The sequence below is a fragment of the Triplophysa dalaica genome, chromosome 18, assembly GCF_015846415.1.
Source record: "Triplophysa dalaica isolate WHDGS20190420 chromosome 18, ASM1584641v1, whole genome shotgun sequence".
In the NCBI taxonomy this organism is placed as follows: domain Eukaryota; kingdom Metazoa; phylum Chordata; class Actinopteri; order Cypriniformes; family Nemacheilidae; genus Triplophysa; species Triplophysa dalaica.
The window spans coordinates 19,229,211-19,250,658 of record NC_079559.1 but is presented as its reverse complement, the minus strand read 5'-3'; the positions used below and the strand labels follow the sequence as shown (position 1 = coordinate 19,250,658).

The 21,448-nt window shown below is 36.8% G+C and overlaps 3 protein-coding genes across 4 annotated transcripts; 2 read left to right on the top strand and 1 right to left on the bottom strand.

Annotated features, from left to right (window-relative positions):
• Positions 1-2,204: 2,204 nt before the first annotated feature.
• ppp1r3c2b (protein phosphatase 1 regulatory subunit 3C2, duplicate b) lies at positions 2,205-3,650 on the top strand. Of its 2 annotated transcripts, none has more exons than XM_056729614.1 (3): positions 2,205-2,326; positions 2,433-2,503; positions 2,599-3,650. In XM_056729614.1, exons 2-3 carry the CDS (start codon positions 2,490-2,492, stop codon positions 3,338-3,340), a joined length of 756 nt encoding a protein of 251 aa, XP_056585592.1. In that variant the 5' UTR covers positions 2,205-2,326; positions 2,433-2,489; the 3' UTR covers positions 3,341-3,650. The 2 variants fall into 2 exon arrangements, with proteins under 2 accessions (XP_056585592.1, XP_056585591.1); XM_056729613.1 differs by having other exon boundaries at positions 2,207-2,334.
• A 1,612-nt stretch (positions 3,651-5,262) lies between these two features.
• On the bottom strand, positions 5,263-15,685 carry LOC130407268 (phytanoyl-CoA hydroxylase-interacting protein). Its single transcript, XM_056730034.1, has 5 exons — positions 15,535-15,685; positions 12,606-12,782; positions 8,556-8,730; positions 7,324-7,441; positions 5,263-6,276 (listed from the first exon to the last, which is right to left on the bottom strand). The coding sequence occupies exons 2-5, from the start codon at positions 12,777-12,779 to the stop codon at positions 5,742-5,744; spliced, it is 1,002 nt and encodes a 333-aa protein (XP_056586012.1). The 5' UTR covers positions 12,780-12,782; positions 15,535-15,685; the 3' UTR covers positions 5,263-5,741.
• Positions 15,686-17,820: 2,135 nt separating this feature from the next.
• On the top strand, positions 17,821-20,822 carry polr3d (polymerase (RNA) III (DNA directed) polypeptide D). The gene is made up of 9 exons (XM_056729542.1): positions 17,821-17,975; positions 18,509-18,675; positions 18,784-18,827; positions 18,940-19,094; positions 19,212-19,333; positions 19,461-19,620; positions 19,797-20,047; positions 20,125-20,277; positions 20,442-20,822. The coding sequence occupies exons 2-9, from the start codon at positions 18,514-18,516 to the stop codon at positions 20,556-20,558; spliced, it is 1,164 nt and encodes a 387-aa protein (XP_056585520.1). The 5' UTR covers positions 17,821-17,975; positions 18,509-18,513; the 3' UTR covers positions 20,559-20,822.
• The last annotated feature ends 626 nt before the right edge of the window (positions 20,823-21,448 follow it).

Here is a 21,448-nt window from a genome sequence, read left to right as displayed (position 1 = left end):
TGTTCATCAGAACAAATACATTTATACAGGTTTGGAACAACTTGAGAGTGAGTAATTCTACGAAAGTTACTGGTGTTTCATAATGTATACAAAGTTACTCTATAGAGGGAATATAAATGAATATATTATTTGATTAAGTACTGGCCATATTTTGAATGTACTGTACTGTACCTATACTTTTTTTTGTGATAATCAACATAATAGCAGCTCTTGTTGATAAGCGTAACCTGGAATACTCTATGCATTGTGTGAGGATAACAAAAACCAACATGTTTTTTGTTGACTTTTTGACTTGTCCTTGCCACATTGCAATTTCCTTAATCTTACCCTTTCACCACCTCTCATATCACCTTGAGAAATTCCCCCGTTGCTCAATTTCTTAAATTGAGTAAATTGCTTGATACCTGTAGTGATGTGAGCATTCCACCGAGTTACACATACCCGGTGATTACACTGAATAGGATGGCCAATCACAGATTATTTTTTATTGTTGTTCCAATATTATGAAATATGCCGATTGACAGACAGAAGAGTCATCCACTATTTTAATTGTGTCAAAAATGTTTTAAACAACTTCAAATCTGACAAATAAACACATTTGAACAGTCATGTCAAAATCTGGATTCTGTACAATAATTGTTTCTTTTTCCATTAAATGTGTATAAGCTTTTACTGACGTCACAAATATGTTATTTACCGCCCATCGGTTCCTTGTAAATGTTGGGCTTTATGACAATCGCTTCCTGTATTACATTAGCTTCCTTTTAACCATTTTACCAGACGTGACACAGAAAGCCCAAACGTTAGAGTCTGTCATGAATCAGAGGAAGGTGTACGTCTGCACATCACAATCGAGCTGTTGGCCAATGTATTGCACACACTGATGCAAAGACTGGAATCTTCTGACATGACGCCACAGGAAGTGGTCACACCTTCACTTGATATGTAATCTTGCCTGTAAATTTGACAGGGAGCACAAGGTCACTCTGAAGCCAAACATTGTTTATGTTTCTTCATGGTTTGACCTAAATTATTCAGAAGATCTTGATTTTCAATGAAGACACTCACTGATCCACTGAGCCATTGTAGACATTTTCATAAAAAATAGGTCGCATTTATACTGTGAAGACATCCTCAGGCAACATATAAGTATGTGTTATATCTTCTCTTGTTGTGAAGATGAGACTATAAAACCAGCCTGAATGAGACATTTTTAAACGGTATCAGAAATGAGTATTGCCATTATTTGCTATATTAAGTCATGTGATCTTAAACATCTTCAGTAGACTAAGAAGGCTGCTACGAGTCAAACCACAGTGATGGTCTTGCACGTGTAAATCTCCCACAGTAAAGTTCAGACATCGAGTAGAAAACATTCTCAGGCGAGTAAAAATATTATTGCGACAAATTATTCTTGTAGCAATATTATTGCTGATGGTTTTTAATTTAAATTGAATTTACACACTTTTAGCCATGGTTTATCCATGATCTGTCATGTCATGAGTTTTGCATCATAGTGTTAATGAGTCAGTAGCGCTGTGCTTGAGTCATAAATGGTAAGAGTTCAAACCACATTCATCTCTGGTACGTGCAAAACTGCAGGTCTATTATGAAGGTGATGGTCACAATCTCTCTTTCTCTCCCTCGGTTTGTGAATAAAGCAAATTCATGTGTGAAGAACGTCTGCCGTCTAATGAGGTTAGAAATCACAGATTTGTTTGGGGAACCAGCCCTCAGGCTTTCCTTCCTTGGCATTGCTGTACTCCAAGGCATAATTATGTCAATTTCACAGTTACATAAATCACATCAGAGAAACAAAGAACATCATGCACGCAGTTTTGTTTATTAAAAGAAAAGAATGCACAATACAAACACAAAACAGAGCAATTCTTATATAGAATATGGTTCAAGGTGCAACAAAACATTATTAATAGAAGTGTTTATTACTTTTCACTGTTTTGTTATTCAGTTTTGCATGTTTTCGTTTATTCATTATAATTTTATTAATTCACTTATTTTATTGATTTATTTTTAGGAAACTAATGATAGGCTATTATAATTTGACATAAATTTACCATACAATTTAAATATTTAACACAGGCTATCTATCTGATAGCTGATAGGTTGTACAAAAATGGTAAATCGCATCCTGTCTTTGTAAAGCTGATTGGCTTGAGTTTGGAGGAGGGGTCAAGCTGCTTTTAAAAACGATTACGCGACAAGCTTTATGAACCTCAGGTGTGCATCCCAACATCACGGCGCGTTCGTAAAGTAGCACAAATATTAAGGAAAACAAGACTTGAGGAATTCAACGTTCAGCCTAAAAGTCTGAAAGTAAGCTCATGTGTTCTTGACTTTGTGGTTTAGACTGTTTTGGGTTAAGATGTGTAGCCAAACTTTTCTATATTAAATCTAATGTCTCGTTTTCACAGCTCGTTTTCAGGACTTGGTGATTTGAGGAAAAATATAAAAAACCTCTTTTGTTGAAGATGACCTGCGCAAAGTAAGTTTTGTGATTTATACTAATATCCTATATTACAGTATAATGATTACATTGACCCCGTTAACCAAGCATTCTCTCCTACTTCTATCCCAAAGTGTGATGACGAGGTTGGGCACGCCGGTTTCAGTAATGTCTATGGACATGGCCATGACCTTTAGGTGCAGAGGCTCTCCGCAGCACCTCAGCCACCTGATCGGGGTGTCCTCCCCTAAACCCCTGCGGCCCTGCATCTCCCGTCACCCTTTATTTGAGTACAAACACACCCGTCTTACTACAACCAACACCGGCCGAAGAGAGAAACGCGTCGCGTTCGCGGATTCCAAAGGACTTTCCCTGATCACCGTGCGCCTGTTCTCTGAGAAAGACGAGAAACCTGAACCCGTAAAAGAGAAACGACTCTGGAAATTAAACTACTTCACAGAAACTGTAAATAAAACCGTACGGTTGCGTTTGGGCTTTGAGCAACCCTGCTCGGATTTCCAGTCGTTCAGATGTCGCCTGCGGGAACGCATGGTGCTTTTGGAGAGCTGTAAGGTCACCAGACGCTCCATCCTGGGAACAGTGCGCGTCAGGAATATCTGCTTTGAGAAAGTGGTTCATATCCGCGTTACTTTCGACGCTTGGCACAGTTACCTGGACGTGCCGTGTACTTACCTGGATCAGTGCTATGGTGAACCGGGGACCGACGTGTTCGAGTTTAACGTGACGGTTCCTGAGCAGTTGGAGACGGGAGGACGGATCGAGTTTTGCGTGTCTTATTTGCCCGGTGGATTCAGTGCTGCTGAATGGGATAATAATAACGGCAAAAACTACTGCATTCATGTTTATGATGCGTGAGTATTAAAACAATCTACGGGCTTTTTGCACTAAACTTTTAACCTGCTATCTTGAAAACTACACGTTATCTGTGTATCAACCAACTTGTTTGCACGTGTTTCACAAGATGACGTTTTACTAACGAATCGAATGTGTGGTGCGATCTTTTATTTTACAAATCGCACTTTCAAGAAATGTGTTTTTAGGTGTTTGCCGGCGTTTTTTACGATTTGGCACTTTTCTAATGGTTTATGAATTGTTGTATAATATGTAATTTAATAATATTTTATGTAAAATGTTTTATCAAATAAATGCCATTTATGTAGAAAAAGCCTCCCTTTTTCTTGTAGTATCTATAATTATTTATCTTTGTCTGTTCCCTATCAATTCTTGCCCTGAATGTTACTTTTCTCTTATATGATAATCCTATCACAATATTTAATCTGAAAATATAAAGGTTAGTTTTGAAATTAAGTTAATAATAATGAAAATGCTTAGTTTTTTTAAATTTGCCAACAAAACACAATTTCTGCAATCAGTAGCTGACAGAGATGAGCTTTGGTTTTGTCTGATTATGAATGGGTTGTTTAATCTCCATTTTGATCAGATAATGTGTGACCATAAAGGGGCTACACACCTTTGCTTATCTATTTTAACTATTGTGGTTTTGGCATGTGTTGAAAGCCAGGCAATGAAGTCTATGGACAATGGATTATTTGATGCCATCTCACTGAATCATACTCTTTCAATATTTCAAGTTTCAAAATGACAGCTTGGGTGTTGTTGTGACTGTGTAAAGAGAGCAGAGAACAATCCTCTACACCTGAGATGGTACCGTGCAAAGAAATATTCATATTTGTATCTTTTAAAACGATTCTGCACATAATATTTTTGGTGATGTTTACTTCCAAGTCCCAAAATAGCTTCTAAATAGAGTTATACATAAAATTCCTATTGTATATTTACTCTCTTCTAATCTAGAATTATGTGAAATTGAGGATGAACCTTGGATATAAAACTGTCACAAGTATGAAATAATCATCTCATGGCCATTATTTGAGGTCGTGGCAATTTCAGATAACCGCAATTATTGTGAACCTTTAGAAAACAAGGGTGCTCTGCAGTATCTGCTGCATTTTACATCCACCCTACACCGTATTGTGCTCACGGTTACATTAAAAATGAAATTTCTCTATCATTTGAGTTGTTAGCTTTGTATATTTTTGCATTTTTTTTGTTTCCAGACTGGCCGCATCTACACAGCAAGACCCTCATATCTAGTTTAAGTGCTCAAGACACTTCTGTGTAAGTCTTCTCTGTTATGGTCACTTGGTCTATAGTAAATAATGTTTTTACACATTTTTTTAATAGTTACGTTGTCAAAGCCTTAAAACTGACAATTAATCGCCATCACATTTATTATAAAGAGAATTAATGAATAATTTTCATTACTGTGACAGCCCTACTAGATACCTCTGCAGACCGTCTTATGTGGTGGCGAGACAGTGAAACCAGGTTTTCTTTGATTTTCAAGTTGCCAAAAAAATTATAGAAACTGTTTAGTACCGCTGGCAATATTGTGACCCCTGTAAGATGTTACCTTAAACCAGAAAAAGTCTACATGCTGGTTTTTCTTTCCCGTAATCTGTAGTTCAATCAATAATAAAAAAAAGATTATGCAATTTGCAAATAGGAGTAGGATTGGCTTTTAAACATTTAACCATTTAAGGCCTGTTCTGGTCAGTTTATTCTATTTTGGACACTTTTTTTGTGTTTACTTCTGTTGAAGAATTTTCAGTTTTTGAAAGATATTTGTATTTATATTTACTGCCAGGCACAATATGCAAAAGATTAACTAAATAATGACAACAATGTGTGAAAATGATTTCATGAACAAACAAAAAATGTATGAGAATTAAAAGCCAGAGCCTCGAAACAAACAATTAACCGTTAAAATCGCCATGATTTATTAGAAGATTACCCGTTAGCCAAATTTTATAATCGTGACAGCCCTACTTAGATATGATACTTTCACATTATAAAAAAACAGTAACTTTTATTGTATGTTTTTAATGTTTGGTTGCTTGACAGTATAAATGATATGGATATTCTGCAAAATACAATTTAGAATGACATGATTGCAAATACATTTCACTTCTGGCTGAATTATTCTTGTATAAGTATTTCAGATTCTTTATGGCTTGGTTTCATAACAGCTACAATCAGGACATGAGCTTATTCATTCCAACTAAAACAGTTAAATAACTCTCATTAAATGACCCCCATGCAGTAGTCTATTTTAAGTCTTAACTCTAACAAGAACTTTCCATTTTTAGACCACCACCAGAAGTCCTCATTACAATTCATTATCCAGTTACCTGGTTCTATTTTCAATAAATGCTTCCGGGTGTTCATTTAGAGTTCAGCGGCCTACACTGATATTGCACACCTTACAGCTTGGGTCTTTTTTAGCATTAGCAGTAGAAAGGCTCATGAGCTGGTGGTGTCCACTGATCTGAGTCAAGATGCCGTGCTCTAAACACATGGGCTCTGTGAACAACACCTCCAGTATGACATCACTGGCATGACAGAACACATATTCTTCTCCAGGAGTGTATGTCAGGAAGGGATTGTTTGCGAGGTCCAGTAACGGGAGGCTACGCTTGCAAAAGCAATCCCCCTCCGATCCAGCAGGGGCCAGCACCAGCACTACGTAATGGTACGCTGTGTACATGCAGTAGAAGTCAGCGAAGTAGAGGTTAGTAGTCGGGTTGAGGAGACGTTCAGCAGGAATCTCAAAGCGCAAAGGGCCGTACGGAGAGTCCTTTGGAGGGAGACCTGTGTCAAATTCCGTGTTGCAGCTGAGGAAGACGCCACCCAACTTGCCATTGATGGGGGAGCCGTGACTTCCACTGTTGTCTTTGAAAGATGGCAGCATTGCGCCCCCACACTTAGACCTAGAAAAAATTAAATAATCAAAAGAGGGAATGCACGTGACGACGTCAAAACACCCTCCCATGAGTGGCAAAACACTCAACTAAATGGCTGCTTACAATATCAGCTATTCCGTGCATTATATCAGAGTCCAAGGACACCTGGTTTCTTGGTTAATTGTAAGAATCACCCTTGAGTCCAACTACTTTTTATTTCAACATATATTTTGAGAAAAATTGTTTATTTACAATTATTATACAATAAATATTTTTTTAAATTAACATTAACATAAATAAAATAAATTAAAATTAGACACTAGCCAGACTGATAAACAAAACAGACCGGAGGGTTTAGCAGCAGTCCCGGTGCGCGCAACCGATGAAACGGTCTTTAGCATGGTATTTTAAACAAATTAAACTGAAGTATACATTAATGGTAGTGAATAGGTCAATGGCCACTCTTCATTTTAATATAATAATAATATAATGTATTTTCGAGTGATATAGGCTATTCAACCACAAGAAATATATGACAGGAAGTTAGTTTAACCTTTGGAAATTGACTATATCTTATTTGATTCATATCTGAATGTGAGAGTGCAGTGGATTATGAAAAACTTCTTACACTGCCACTTTTGAGCAGGTTTAAATAGGATGCAAAGACTGAGGGTCAAGAGCATCTCAATATATTACTAGAGGACAATGTATATAGATTATCTTGATATATTTAAATAAAATGTCTCATTTTGAATTTGGTTCTTAGTATGTTGTCTTGAAGATCAAATATTTCTTCTCCAGGTATTACTGCTGTTACCTTAAAAAAACTAATGCTGAAGCCCAGCAATTTATTACATTTTTAGAAAAAGACTAAAGACATAATCCATGTTTTATGAAATAACTTATTGATAAAACATGCACTATGAGATCAGGAATATAAACGTAATTAAAGTCGTATTTTCGTTGTTGACGGAGGCTATATCAAATTCACATGAACCAGAGCAAAAGATAACACAACTACGTTTTTTATCTGTCAAAGCAGTAGAGACACTGAGAATAATGGACAGTACTGACCTCACGTAGTGAAAGTAGTCAGGATGCTGATTGCGATAGAACACAGAGAACTTGAGAAGTCTTCCAGCAGTTGCCTGAGCTTTGTCTAAGAGCTGCTGAAGATGTTCCATGGCATAATCTGCAGAAAGAACCAAATGAAAATCTAGAAGTTACTGTATATAGCATTCTCAAACAAACGTCTAATCCAACAAAATATTAAGAACAGAAAAATAGTATAAATCAGACATCAAACAGAATTTGCACACTGTAAAAAAACGACTTTTACAAAATATTACTGTTTTATTTTGAAATACGGTATAAAAAATACAGTAAAAAAGTCAAATTAAGAAATAAACGGCAAATGTATAAATTGGGTGTAAAACATGTCATTTTACTTCACATACGCTTTTATTTTTTATGTTGTTTTTTTTGGTCCCCAGCTGCTAAACTTGTTTGTTGTAAGGCCTCCTATGTGTAGTGTGCATCACTTTGGTTCCCCGAATAAAGACTTAGAATCTAAAACTTAGAATTTTAATAAAAAAACAAAAACATTTTCACCTACATCAATTCTTTTGGCTGGTGATCTTATTTTGTTATGTCTTACTGCATAAAAATAATTCATAAAGTGCCACAAAATGTGTGGAATGCCGCATCCACCTTGGGGCCCCATGTTAAGAACCACAGTGTTACGCAACCAATTTATATAATGTAGTCCAGTAAAACTACAAATTCTATGACAACAAATGCAGGAACTTTTTATTGTCATCATTATATACCAAAAGGAGCCAGGTGTATGGCTGGGCACACATTTGAAGATTTTAATCCTGATTTTCCTCCTTATTTGGGAAATGGGGTCTCTGCGGAACAAAAGGGGCATTTCTAAATTATTAGGGATTTTCAATCTCTCAAAGTTATTGGTAAAAATCTAGTTGGAGACTCCCAATTCCTTTCTCCCATTAAAAAAAGGCCATATTAATTCCGGTTTGGAAACAGCACACATTAACAATTCCGTGTTTTTCGGGATGTGAACCCTTTACTAGCACCCCCAACAAATAAACGGGTTGGCCTGATTTGAGGCTTGTTGCAAATGATGTTTTTCAGATGTTGTGTCATTACAGTTATATTTTGCATGATTGATATTTGTGAAAAAAAAAAAAATTATGAATATTGTAGCGAAAACCCGATGTCAGAGTTCAAATTATGAATTCATCACCAAAAGCCTAATAAATCTCTGCTAGTCCATCTCTACTTACCTCCAGTACAGAACTCCACTACTTGGCTCCATTCAGACACTTGGTAGTCTCCATCAGGCTGTCTGATTGCAGTCTGTACAGCTACACAGTAGTAAGTTCGAGGGTTCAGGAACCAGTGTCCTCTCACAGCCATTGGCAATGGTACTGCCTTCGCCACAAGTTTGGTTGGGACATCCTGAAAAACCAAACACGAGAGGGTGCTGTCAGTCATATTGTCTCATCTGGTTACTGCTTTCATCCCCTGTTACACTTTTTAGTAACCATATGGCCTAAAATTATAGACTTAGTTAAAGAGACAGAGAGTTAAAGCACAGTTCTAAACAAAACTATTTTATAAACACAAGGATCATCAAGGGTTTATTACGGGTTAAAAATATTTCATGGTTATGGCTGATACCAACGTTTTATCTAGTGGATTCATTTTATATCTACATCTGATTTTCAGTCTTTTAAAAGTAACACTTTAGAATTCATGATGTAACATACAGCCTTTGGGGCGGGGGAAACATTAAAAATGTTGATTTAATTTTGACAGAGAAAGACTGAGAGAGAAAGTCTTTGGACTTAGGCTCAGAAAGGGTCTAGGACAGTGAATTTTATTTTTCGCCCTGCGGTTCAGCGCCACCGTAGTATTGTGCCTATTCTAGTCCAGTGTTTGTTCAATTTCAACAAAATCAAACCTCAGGAGTGACATAAAGTCATCAATGTGAAAGAGAAAAACTAATTTTAAAAAGTGATCAAAATCGTGGTTACAGAATTTTTTTTCCCTAAATACATGTACAAATATTACTGTTGTATTGTTTAAAAGTGAATGCTGACTTGTTTTCTTGGCAGTGTTTGAGCATCTTTTCTTTCATTCTGTCCTTTTTGTATTTATATTTAAAATTGGGAGAAATATTGCTAGTAGTTCACAGAATAATAGTTCCCTGACATATAGGGCTCCCAGACCGACTTAAACTGACCGTCACAGAAACAGTTATAGAGCATAATTATGTCATATGTATATAGGACTCAAATTGTAGTCTGTGACAGCCAGACAGCTAAGCGAGTACTACTTGACTGCATGTTGTTTAGATTTGTCCAGTTTATAAGTGATAAAAATGCTGTCATAATTTTTTTATGCATGCATTTCTTCTTCCCCCATTGCCAACTGAGACATTTCTCCAAATATCTTCTTTTGTGAGTTTATATGCAGGCTCGAGTCATTTCTGTATTATTATACAAGCATTAAACAGTAAAACGCTAGCAAGATTCAGGAGAAAATGTGTCAACAACTTCAGTAATCTCACATCTGCCTGTATAGTTCTTTTATATCTTTTAACTTTACTAGAACACATTTTCTCTCACATAAACAGCTCTACATCAATGCTAATTAGTCTTGTTGTGCTGGCCTTACATTCTGACAATCACAACCAATTTCGAAACACTCAGAAGGGGCATAACCATAGCAACACCCTTATCGAAACCCTTTAGTATCTCTATGAAATGTAATATTTGTGCCGTGGTGAAATCTCGGAGGAAATCTTAACAGTCTTTAGTAGCAGCTTGTGTCTCTAATTTTGACCAACGCTGTTCTGGGTAACACGTTCACATCATGTAGCATCCCAAATCCATCGATTCACATCTAAAATGTTAATTTTATTGCCTGTCCAGTATATCACACCCTGCAAATCATACAACAAATTGACAATGAAGCCTTATTAGTATTCTAAATTGGAGCGCAATATCACAATTTTTAGAGCCGGGTGGTCAGAGTTTGGGTCACGATGAGTCATCAGCTCACAGCAGTTCTTGTACAGAGTTTGTCATGTTCCTATTAGAAGTGACGAGAGCATCAGAGAGGCCTGAAGGTCCTGTCAGATGTGTTCATTGCCAACACACCTAGCCCCCTCATCCCCTCTGCCATCTGCCTCAGTGTTGCCCATTTTTAATAAGTCCTGAAATTAACCTTAGTTCAGCTTTGAAAAACAATCACATTTTAGTATAGGTCAAACTGAGATGTTTAGCTTACAGACAGATGTATATGAAAACAAAGGAGAGAAATGGCTCCTAGTGTGATTAATTGTATGCCCAGTGTTTTACACAAAAAGCCATTTTTGTCTTGAAAATAATTTTCGTATATATTAAATAATTTAATAAAAATAGAAAATATATAAAATAATACTTTGTTAATAATATTACAGTATATTGAATAAAACATAAGGAATTGGCACATTTTAATTGAAGCACTTGGTTCTAATATGTGGAAATGTGTTTTTTAATATATTGTATAAAATTCTGTCATTATTTGCACGCCCTCTTGTTATTTCACTTGACTTTCTTTCTTCTGCAGAACACAAAACTAGATATTTTGAAAAATGTTGGTGACGGAATACTGTTGGTCCCTACTGACTTGCATTGGTTTTGTGTCCATACAATAGAAGTCAATGGGGACCGGCGTTTTTTGGTTACCTTTTTGATATCTTCTTTTGTATTTGGTAGAAGAAAGAAAATCACAAAGTTTTAAAATGTGAAGTGAAATTTAAACAGAGTCACAATGGAGGGCAAGTCATAAATATTCTTAATCCATCGTCATAAATACAAGTTATTGCACCACAATAATAGGATTCGAGTGTTATCAGTCAGGTGCGAAGCATACATTGAAGCGTTGAAAACCACCTCCCTGTCTTGTGTTTGTTAGAGGAATTATATTCTACATTTTATTGGTTTCGATCAGGGCTATTCAATTTGTTTGTCATTGGGGCCCGTTTATGAAAAACATCCCACATGAGGGGCCGGAGGGATATGGGTTGCAATATAAGGGATAATAACAACAATAAGAAATCTGTTTTATTTTTTCCCAAATTCCATTTTCTCTGTTTTAATTTTTTGGAATTCTGTCCTGAATTTTCCGTCCTTCACTTTTCAATAGTACTATATTTGCCCACATAAAAAAATGTTCTGTATACGACAGTATTCACTTATAAACGATATTGAAAATCTTGCAGTAGATACGTTGAACCATAAAGGGAAAAATTGTCAATTGTTTTTAATTCTACTTACTGCAAGTAAAAAGAAGTTCTTATTTTTAAAAAGTGATTTTTTGACGTGACTAGCACATTTACTGTAGTTTACTACAGTAAATTATATACTCAGTAAAAAATCAAGAGGGATGGTCTGGAAAACCGCTCTTTTATTTTGACGGGTCGCCGCAAAGGGTGTTTGACAGTTGCTTTTTTCAATTCTCACATAAAACAGGAACAGTTCATGTGCACGCGTTCTCTGAAAGCTCCACGAGCACACGCAAATCAATTGTTAATGACATAGTTAAAAACGATTTAAATACTTGTTAAGTAAATGCAAAATTTGAATTTGAAGTTAGTTCCTACTATTTGGTTAAGAAATAATAGATTTGCCAGATACTGTGGCATTCCGCGTTATACAGCAAACATGCCTGGATCCCGCGATTCAATCATAGGCCCCTAAATATGGGCCCAGTATGTTGTATTTTTACATTTTTTCCCCATAAGACACCCAAAGTTCTTCCTACAGTTAAAGATGCAGATTTTGTATTTTGAAATGTCCCGATTCGCGGACACAACCGCGATTTCGCGTCTGTGCGCGTCTTTGCATTGACTATGTATGTAATTTACTCGCGCCAAACTGTGTTGCTGCAGTTCGTGATGAATGGCGCGTCACTTCTGAACTAAAGGGTCAGTTCCGACTGAACTAATTTATTCTAGAGATTCTTTTTCACACTATGCTTGAAGGGCCGGAACAAATTACATCGAGGGCCGCTGGCCGCCAATTGAATAGCACTGTTCAGATTCAAGGCTGAACGATTGGTTGGATCTCTGCGAGGAGCAAGCTGTGACAATCGTTGGATCTTTATTACATCCATGGTGCTTAAACCCGGGAAGATTGTTTTTGTAAGAGCTTCATAAATTCTAAGGTACAGAAACAAATTTGGTCCTGTTTGTGTGAAAGTAAATAAAGATTCTGTTGTGTCCTGATGCAGGATGGAATGGTGTTAATCTTAACAAAGATGCAGATAACAGTAAATATACTGACTCTGTGCTTAAATCGATTCAGCTCGCCGCCCTCTTTACGTCTTAAGTCGATGAAATAATGCGTCACTCGGGAAGTGTCTTCATGGGCCATTTCCCATGCGATACGGAAGGAGTCGCAGGTCAGCTCGCTGATCTGAATGTTGTGGGGTGTGGAGAGGAGATCCAGCTCAGCCATCACCTACAATAATAAAAAATACACCTGTATATTAGTGAAAAAATACCGGATGGCTAGACAGCTGTGAAATTGGCAAGAAATTTTATTGGAATATAAATACATGATTCTTCGAACCATTGACCTATGATGTGCTTATTCAAAAAAGGTAAATGCATAGACGCGTGTGTGTGTGCATCTCAAGGATTGGATAACAGACAGTTCTCTTTTGTTTTGGTCAAGTGATGCTATGAGCCAACGCTTATAGATTAGAGCTCTGGGCAAGTGCGAAAAGGTCTGAATACGTCAGTCTGGTGTGTTTGATGAGCTGTCATTTTCTCTTCCTGGGACCAGTGACCGTAGATTAATGTCAAGTCACAAAACCTATTATCTGCCCTTGTGCTCATAAGACCTTATAACTCTTAGAGAGGGAGAGAGAGCAGTATGATTTATCAGCACCTCTCTCTCTCTTTTTCACCTTTCACTTCACCACAGCTAACATTCAATCAGTTGTCCTTCCCAATTTGCTCCGTTGGACCATTTTTCTGTGGAACACAAAAGAAGATATTTGGAGAAATGTCTCATTGGTTTTGTGTTCATACAATGGAAGTCTACAGGGCCTGGTGTTGTTTGGTTACCAACATTCTTTATATCTTATGTTGTGTTTGACAGAACAAACAAAGTTATACAGATTTGGAATGACATAAAATAAACAACGAAAGAATTTCTGGGTTAACGATTCCTCTGCCTTCAAAGTCCTCCATATGGACGAGTGCTGACACATTGTATTCCATCATGGCCCTGATGCCAAAAGAAGACTGGCATCCAAGTGTTGGACAGCACAAATGTGTGGGCTTATTGATATTCATGCCAGAAAATGAGAATATGTTTTACAGCAAGTATTTTACACATGACTGCATGAGTATGTGGCCCGAGGGGATCATCTGGTCTACTTTATGATAGACCTTTAAACGTTAATTAAAGATTAGAAGCTTTACACACCCTTATTCTGTATTTTCATACTACATTCTGTGTCACACAATAACATAGCAGCACCAATGAAAAACTGTTTTAATGTCAGACTGGAGCCTTTCATTCAAAGGAAATGCAGGGCATGATAAATATCCTCATATGATATGCTTCAAAGCTACAAAACACTCACACACACACACACAGAAAGATTGAGAGCTCTACAGTACCTCTTGTCATATTGAGCATTAATTTTCTTATAACAAATATAATTTCTAATGTCTTTCATTTGATTTTGGGGTGAAATTTGACCTGAATTGACCATACCTACCAAACCATACTCTAATATTACGCGCCAGAAAAATCATATATTACCATTTTGTAAAGTAGGATGACATGTTTTTCATGCTATTTTGCACCCAGTCTATTATGTTTGCATTCAATTTGATGTCGATTTCTGTAATTTGACATTTCTGTAATCCATGCCATTGCCAAACACCACCTGGAAAATTATTTGTTGTCAAGCTGTAAAAGATTGTGACTGTACATAATTGTTCTTATATGTTTTTTACAGATGTTTTACATGTACTGTTTTTTTCATGTATTTTTGAAATACAGTTCGAACTAGTCAAATTACAGGACAAGAATGCAAATTTAAAAGAAAATTGTGTAATTTGATGTGGCAAAATTAAAAAAATTTAAATACTGTAAAAAAACGTAAAATTACAGATAAACACTGAAAAATTACAAGACATGAAAAACATCCAATTTTACCTGACAAAATTGTTATTTTACGGTATTTTTCTTGCACACCAGCAGCTAGAAAATTATGTTAATACTGGATTTTTCACAGTGTATGTGAAGAGGAATATATATAAGACGTATACGAAACAAACATACATTTCATTGGGTAAACACACACAGAAGCCAGAAACATTTACACATGATGTTATGTTCAGATTCAGAATGGGCTCATGCACAAACAGTGGTGCATGGAACAAAAGTGAAGTGTGAGTAATTCACTGTGGAATGAGCTGTCAGACCCCACAAGAGCTTGTGATGATTCTCAGAGTATTAATGACTCTGTCACGCTTCATATTTCTGGTCATGAGCGGATCTAACATGTATCTGCAATGCAGCCTATGAGTAAAACTATTAAAGGAAACTGTGTTCTAAATTTCCATTATAATAGATAAATAACAGAAGACTTAACACCCCAGATACAAGAAATTACACTTTTACCGAATGTGCAGTAATGTAATTATTTGTGTCGTTCCACTAAATCATCTGGATGGGTGGAAGTCTACAAGGCAGCCCTGACCTCAATTCAGTACAACTGAGAGAAAAACTGTGATTTGTGAGGCAAAGAGCTGAAAAGAACATGATAATATTGTATCTTTTTATATTGTAAAAGATTGACCATACCTGCTGAGTGGCTGATATTTGATTCTTTGAAAACTATCATCCTTGGTCAGTTAATAAAAGTGAGCAGTTCTCGTGTCAGTTACAAAATGCTCCAAAAGCATAGTAAATAAATAAATATTACATGATATTATATAAATAGTTTTGAAATGCTGTATCAGCGAGTCCTGACTACCGTACATTACCCTGTAAATAGACAACTGAAGATGTTCTACAAATGCATCTGATATGATAATTTAACATTCATATTAAACCCATGAGTTTTTTTTAGATATGTGTATTGGAAATATATGGAGATAATTTGATTACATTTTTTTAAGAGATGCCAAAGAGAATGACACACAGTTTGAGAGATTCCTCAGAAAATGATTAAAAAGGAAAGACTTACCTCTGTGTGCAGCACTAACAACAACAGCAGCTGTGACAAAACAGAAAAGATATCACGTTCTCAGCCTGCGCACGACTTGGACTTCTCGCTGCCAGCTCCTAAAAGAAAATGAAAACTGAGGGAGAGGGAATCTGGTTTGCCCCCGCTTGCTCTCTTTCTCTTATCATCTTTCTCTCTCTCTCTCTCTCTCTCTCTTTCTCTCTCTCTCTCTCTCTGCTGTACATGCCAATGGGAAATTAACAAGCATGAGAAAGTGCAGCGTCAATGAACCATAAAAGTGAAATAACAAGCTATTTACTCATGCTTCTGCCAAACACCTTTGGCACTCCAGCACGGATGAGACAGTTCAAGGCATATTCAGTCAACATTAATGTCCCCCAGTGTAAAGTAAATTTGCATCACATATGACCACAATTGAAAACAGATCAGACTGGGGAAAATAGTTAAACAATAAATTTGAGTAATAGCACTTTGGAATAGTTCTTTAAAGTGATGTCCAGGTATTTTTTGTATACAAAATATATATTTTGTATATATATTTTGTATAATACATGTATTAAGTTTAACAATACAATTATAAACTGTATATTGCAAATAATTTGCATTTAATGCATTAAATGTGTATCTTACACATCCGTCTATGCTGCAGATGGTCTGCATAGAATCATCTTTATTTTAGAAAAAAACACATCAAGTATGCTTCATGGCAGACCACGCGCTTCATGGAGCGTAACACAGCTGTCAATCTGCAGAGTTATGGGATAGGAAAAAGGGGGTTAATTCGGAAACCAACAGTATTTTCAATCTTCTGTTATAACATTAGAGAATATCAACACTGAATTAGGAGAAAGATTTAATTATATCAGGTTTAACTGTATATTTGGCGGATGCATATTTCTGTCCGCTCTTGCATGGTGTAATTCAAGGACAGGACGTTCTGAGGCTACAACCTATAGAGGACCTAACCAAATGCTGGACCATATGGTCACAAACATTGCATCCTCCTGCAAAGCCAACACACAGCCTGTCCTTATGATCACTAAAAACAGCACAAAATAACATGAAAACACAGTCCTTCCCGCCCCCTAAAAGTCAAATGTTCATGGCTGTTTCTTGACAATATTGGCTTCATTGTTCATGGTTGTGAGTGTGCTTATGCTTCTGTACCTATGGTTGGTTGCTTTAATGATTTTCCTTCTCTCAAGGTGAAATGTGTTTAAAATAAATTGAGTAATTAAAAATACAACAGACTCTGACAGGCATGCAAGGACAACAGAGGAGATGTGGTACACATCCCATCCAAAGCTTCTGGATTAGAGTTTGTGGTAAAACACATTTTATCCAAAATTTTAACATTTGACATATTTTACATCTATTTGTGGCAGAAAAGAAGAGAATTCACTTTTTATTTTTATAATATAAATGTTGGCTTAATGATTCCATAAAGAACGTTTAAAGGGATAGTTCACACAAAAATGATGATTTTTTTGTCATTCCAAACCTGAATGACTTGCTTTATTCTGCAGAACACAAGTAGATCATCTGAAGAATGTTAGTGAACAAACAATTTGGGAACCCATTGACTTTTATTGTATGAACACCACAAAACCACTTACATTTCAAAATTAGGCCTTTACAGTATTTTTTGCAAAATATCTATTTGTCTAAATTGTACATAAAGCAGCTTTTAATTTTCTGTTATATAATTGATTACATTAATACACTTTTATTTCAATAATATGCCTAGTATTAAAAATATGCATCACAATAAATTGTATAATTTAATGTGGCTTTTTAAGCCATGAAACCATGAAATGCATTATGAACCATACAGATGAACGACATTGTTTTACTCCGATCTGTAAAGATCGTTTCAGGTTTACATTTATCATTTTTGTAGCTTTTAATAATATCGTTTCTAACGAAATATCGTACATTGTTGCATTCATTGTACAAAAGGTGCGTTTCATCAGGGCTATGTCGCCCTCCGAAGGGAACTTAGAGAAGGTGACACAGTTAAAGAAACCTCGCTCCAGATAAAGAAAATAACATTGTTTTTTGTTGTATTTGCTCCTTTCGCCAAGTGTATTTTAAATGCTCACATTAGGAGATACAATTGCACTATTTTCCTTCCGGAGTTCACACAACAAGAGCTCTCCTCTTCGCAGGGAGCAGGGTTTAGGGATGTGCCCTTCGGAATGGAACACAGGGAAAGGGACTGCAGAGTTGGAATATGCGCAAATGGCGTGCACAGTTGACGTTTAGAAATCACATCAACGGGTGCGTCACTAGGGTCAAAGGATCATCACACGTTAAACTCCGCCTTACAGAAACTTGCACTTCGTATCTTCATCGTCACTAAAATAAGCATTGGACCGTAATTCAGCTTTAATTTAGTAAGACGACATATAGATAATATCCGCATCTGAGGAGACGCGTTGGTAAGTGTGTTGACACCAGTCTGTTTCACTCACGTGTCACTCACGTGTAGCCATGTGTTTGGAAAGCGGAAGATATATGTTTGCCCGTTGTCATATGTACCGATATTGAATGGCATTGTATTTGTTACTAATCCTAGTACGGTTTACATGTGGATTTTGATATAAAATCACAGTTCACAATTGAAATATTATGATCAGAAAGCGCAGTGCAAAAGAATATCATCCAATATTTCAATTATCCTTTATATGCCTGCAAAAGTCACGAACATTTATGTAGTACATAAAATAGTCGTTCTTATGCTAAGCTAGTAATTCGTTTTTTATTCCGAGTTAAATTCTATAAAATGTTTTTATAATAGAGAACTCTTATTATGTAATCATGTAGAACTCATGTTCATTAGGGATAATCCTGTACGATTCCCTTACAAAAATATTGATTTCATACAAAATACTTAAAATTGTTAAATGTATCTATGCTGTTATTTTGACATTTGCAAAGTGAAGTCGAAAGAAAAATTTTTGTTGTGAATTAGAGGGAATGGACGCCTCAGGCTCCGGTGACCCCAGTGGGACTTCACGGGCATCTAATGCAGGGGGTGGCAGAGGGGTGGTGATGGGTCGAAGGCTGCCAGCTTCCATCACTCCAGGACGCCTCCCTGCAATGCGCTCCAGAGATCTCACTTTAGGTGGTGTCAAAAAGGTAAATGTGTATATAAAGACAACGGAATGCATGTAGTCCAGTTTAACAACCACCAAAAAGTCTAACTATATTACATATAAATTAAAATTTCTTTCCTCCTTTCCACAGAAAACCTTTACCCCAAATATTATTGGACGAAAGTCTAAAGAAGAGTAAGTGAATGATCACAGCACACCCATATGCATCAGTGTTACATAGAAACATATGTCACTGCTAAATTATGTTATTTTAACCTATGTGCTTGCTTATGTTCTTCTATCAAAGGTTAAATGTAGATGAGGGAAAAAAGCGAGAAAGGAGGGATGTAGATCGAGGCAGACAGCGGGATGGCCGAGGGAGAGGCCGGGGGCGTCCTGAGGTCATCCAATCACACTCCATCTTTGAGCAGGGTCCTGCAGAGATGATGGCCAAAAAAAGAGGTAACGTAGATTTCTAAGGTACGACATTTGAGTATTCATTATGCCAAGTATGGGCCAGGTTATGTAATTAATGACAATAGTTTTATGTTATTGTTATTATTATTTTTATTTGTGAAGGTGTATATGATGATGTCAGAGAAACGGCAAACAGCGGCCCGTCTCCCATTATCAACATCAAAAAGGAGAGAGAGACTGAAGAGGAGACTAAAGAGATTCTGCGCAAACTTGAGAAGGACGATGTAGGTTTAAAAATGAAAAGAAGTGCCTGTTTATGGCAAGTAAACTGTGTAAAGGGGTTGAATTCCCAAAATAGGTTAAAAATGGAAACCTCTGGTACCCACAAGCCTTTGTTTCTGCGTGTCATAGCTTCTGGATGATGCTCATCTGAGAGGTGAAGTTGGAAGCTGTCCGGTTCAGCTGCCTCTGGCCGTGTCTGGATGGGTCTTCAAAGAGGAGCTTGGTGAAGAGACCGAGAACTCCGAAACTGAACCAATGATCACAGACAGCACTGGAGCTGAAGTGAAGGGTAGGTTAGAAAGTGTCATGTGATGTATGAATGATGTATGATATCGTAGGGGTTGACAAAAATCATTGTTCAGAAACGGGTCCCCAAAAATGTCAAATTCCTCTTTATTTAAACAATCCATTGATTTTGATTCCCCGCTCGTTCTAGTTTATTCACTCAAACTCGTCTCTCTCCAGTCAAGCAGGAGCCTTTGGAAGGATCGCAAACGAAAAAGGCGGAGACAATGTTCAGACCACCCCCCCTGCCCGAGCCTGGTTTGCTACCTGATTTACTCGAGGTGTGGAATTACTGCAAAGAGGAGGAACTTCTCTTCATGCAGCTCCCTGATTCGCTGCCAGGGCAACCACCCACCATTGATGTCAGGCCTTTAAAAACAGAGGTGCAGTCGAGTGATGGACAGACTATGCTGCAGACGACTGAGAACCAGGTCGGTTTCTTTATTATATTAGGGCATTTGATTAAAACAGTACTGCTCTTACTTACCTGTTTTTGTGTTTGTCTTAGGAGGACTCTCAAGACGAGAACAGTTGTTTTCTTAAGGATCTGCAGGAGGGTTTGGTGGGGAAGATGCTTGTAAGAAAGTCAGGCAAAGTCCAGCTTATCATGGGTAACGTAACCCTGGACGTGGCCCTGGGAACTCCATGCGCCTTTCTGCAGGTAGGTTACACTCACCATCAGTATTTCGTTGAAGGTGGTGGTGTGAGCCGTTGGTTGCAGTTGGCAACCTCACCACTAGATGCCGCTAAATTTCATACACTGGACCTTTGTAGCTTATACATTTTAATGACTTTTCAACATGTTTTTGCTTGTCTGTTATGTAGGAATTGGTATCAGTCAATACAGAAGGCAGAAGAGGAGATATGTCTGTCCTAGGCCACATTAAACACAAGCTGGTTTGTTCACCCGATTTCCAGGCTCTTCTAGAAAACAGAGCTTGAGAATCTGCTGCTGAAACTTCCAATGTTTCTCTATGAATGAAACAGCTTCATACTCCGAACAGTGGGAGAGAATGTCCCCGTGCCTAGTCACATAAAAATGATTTATGCTCTTATTTATATAAGAGTTTACAGGTCATGTCGTATCCAACAGGGCTTTATGTGAGACACTCATGTATGTACATATTGAAGGCTAGTATAAATAAGTTTGTAAAAAAATAGGTTTGAAGTGTAAAATATTCAGTTAATAAAAAGTACCTCAATTGATTTTTTTCTTTGGTTTTGTCCATAATTCATGCCTGTTTAATTTAATGCATAATCAATTGGCATTTCCAGTAAATTTTCTCCATTCAGAAATTCATGAATATCATTCCCTACACTGTAAATTGTATTCACACGTGCACTAAAAACGGAGCACATTGTGTCTGGTTTGATGTCAATGACACAAAACATCACTGTTTTAAAATTTTAAACATTAAGCTAAGCACCATCATTTAAATCTTCAGTCGTATGTAATAGCTCACCCAAAAGTTACAATTCTGTCAACATTTACTCTCAATCTTGTCATTGAATTTCAATATTTTCTGCAGAACACAGAAGACAATATTTTTAAGAACTTTTAAGATTTTTAAGTTATCCGGCACACATTCACTTGCAGTGGTTTAGTGTATATACAATAGAAGCGAATGGGCACCAGCACTGCCCTCTTACCAACTTTCTTAAAAATATCTTCTTTTGTGTTTTCCAGAAGAAAGTCACAAAAATGACAAGGGCATTATGACGGAATTTTAATTTTGCGGTGAAAGAAGAAATTCGATAGATTCCACATAAGATGCAGATAATAAATGGGGAATTCATTATGAATTTGATTAGTCTACTCCTTTTTAAAAACT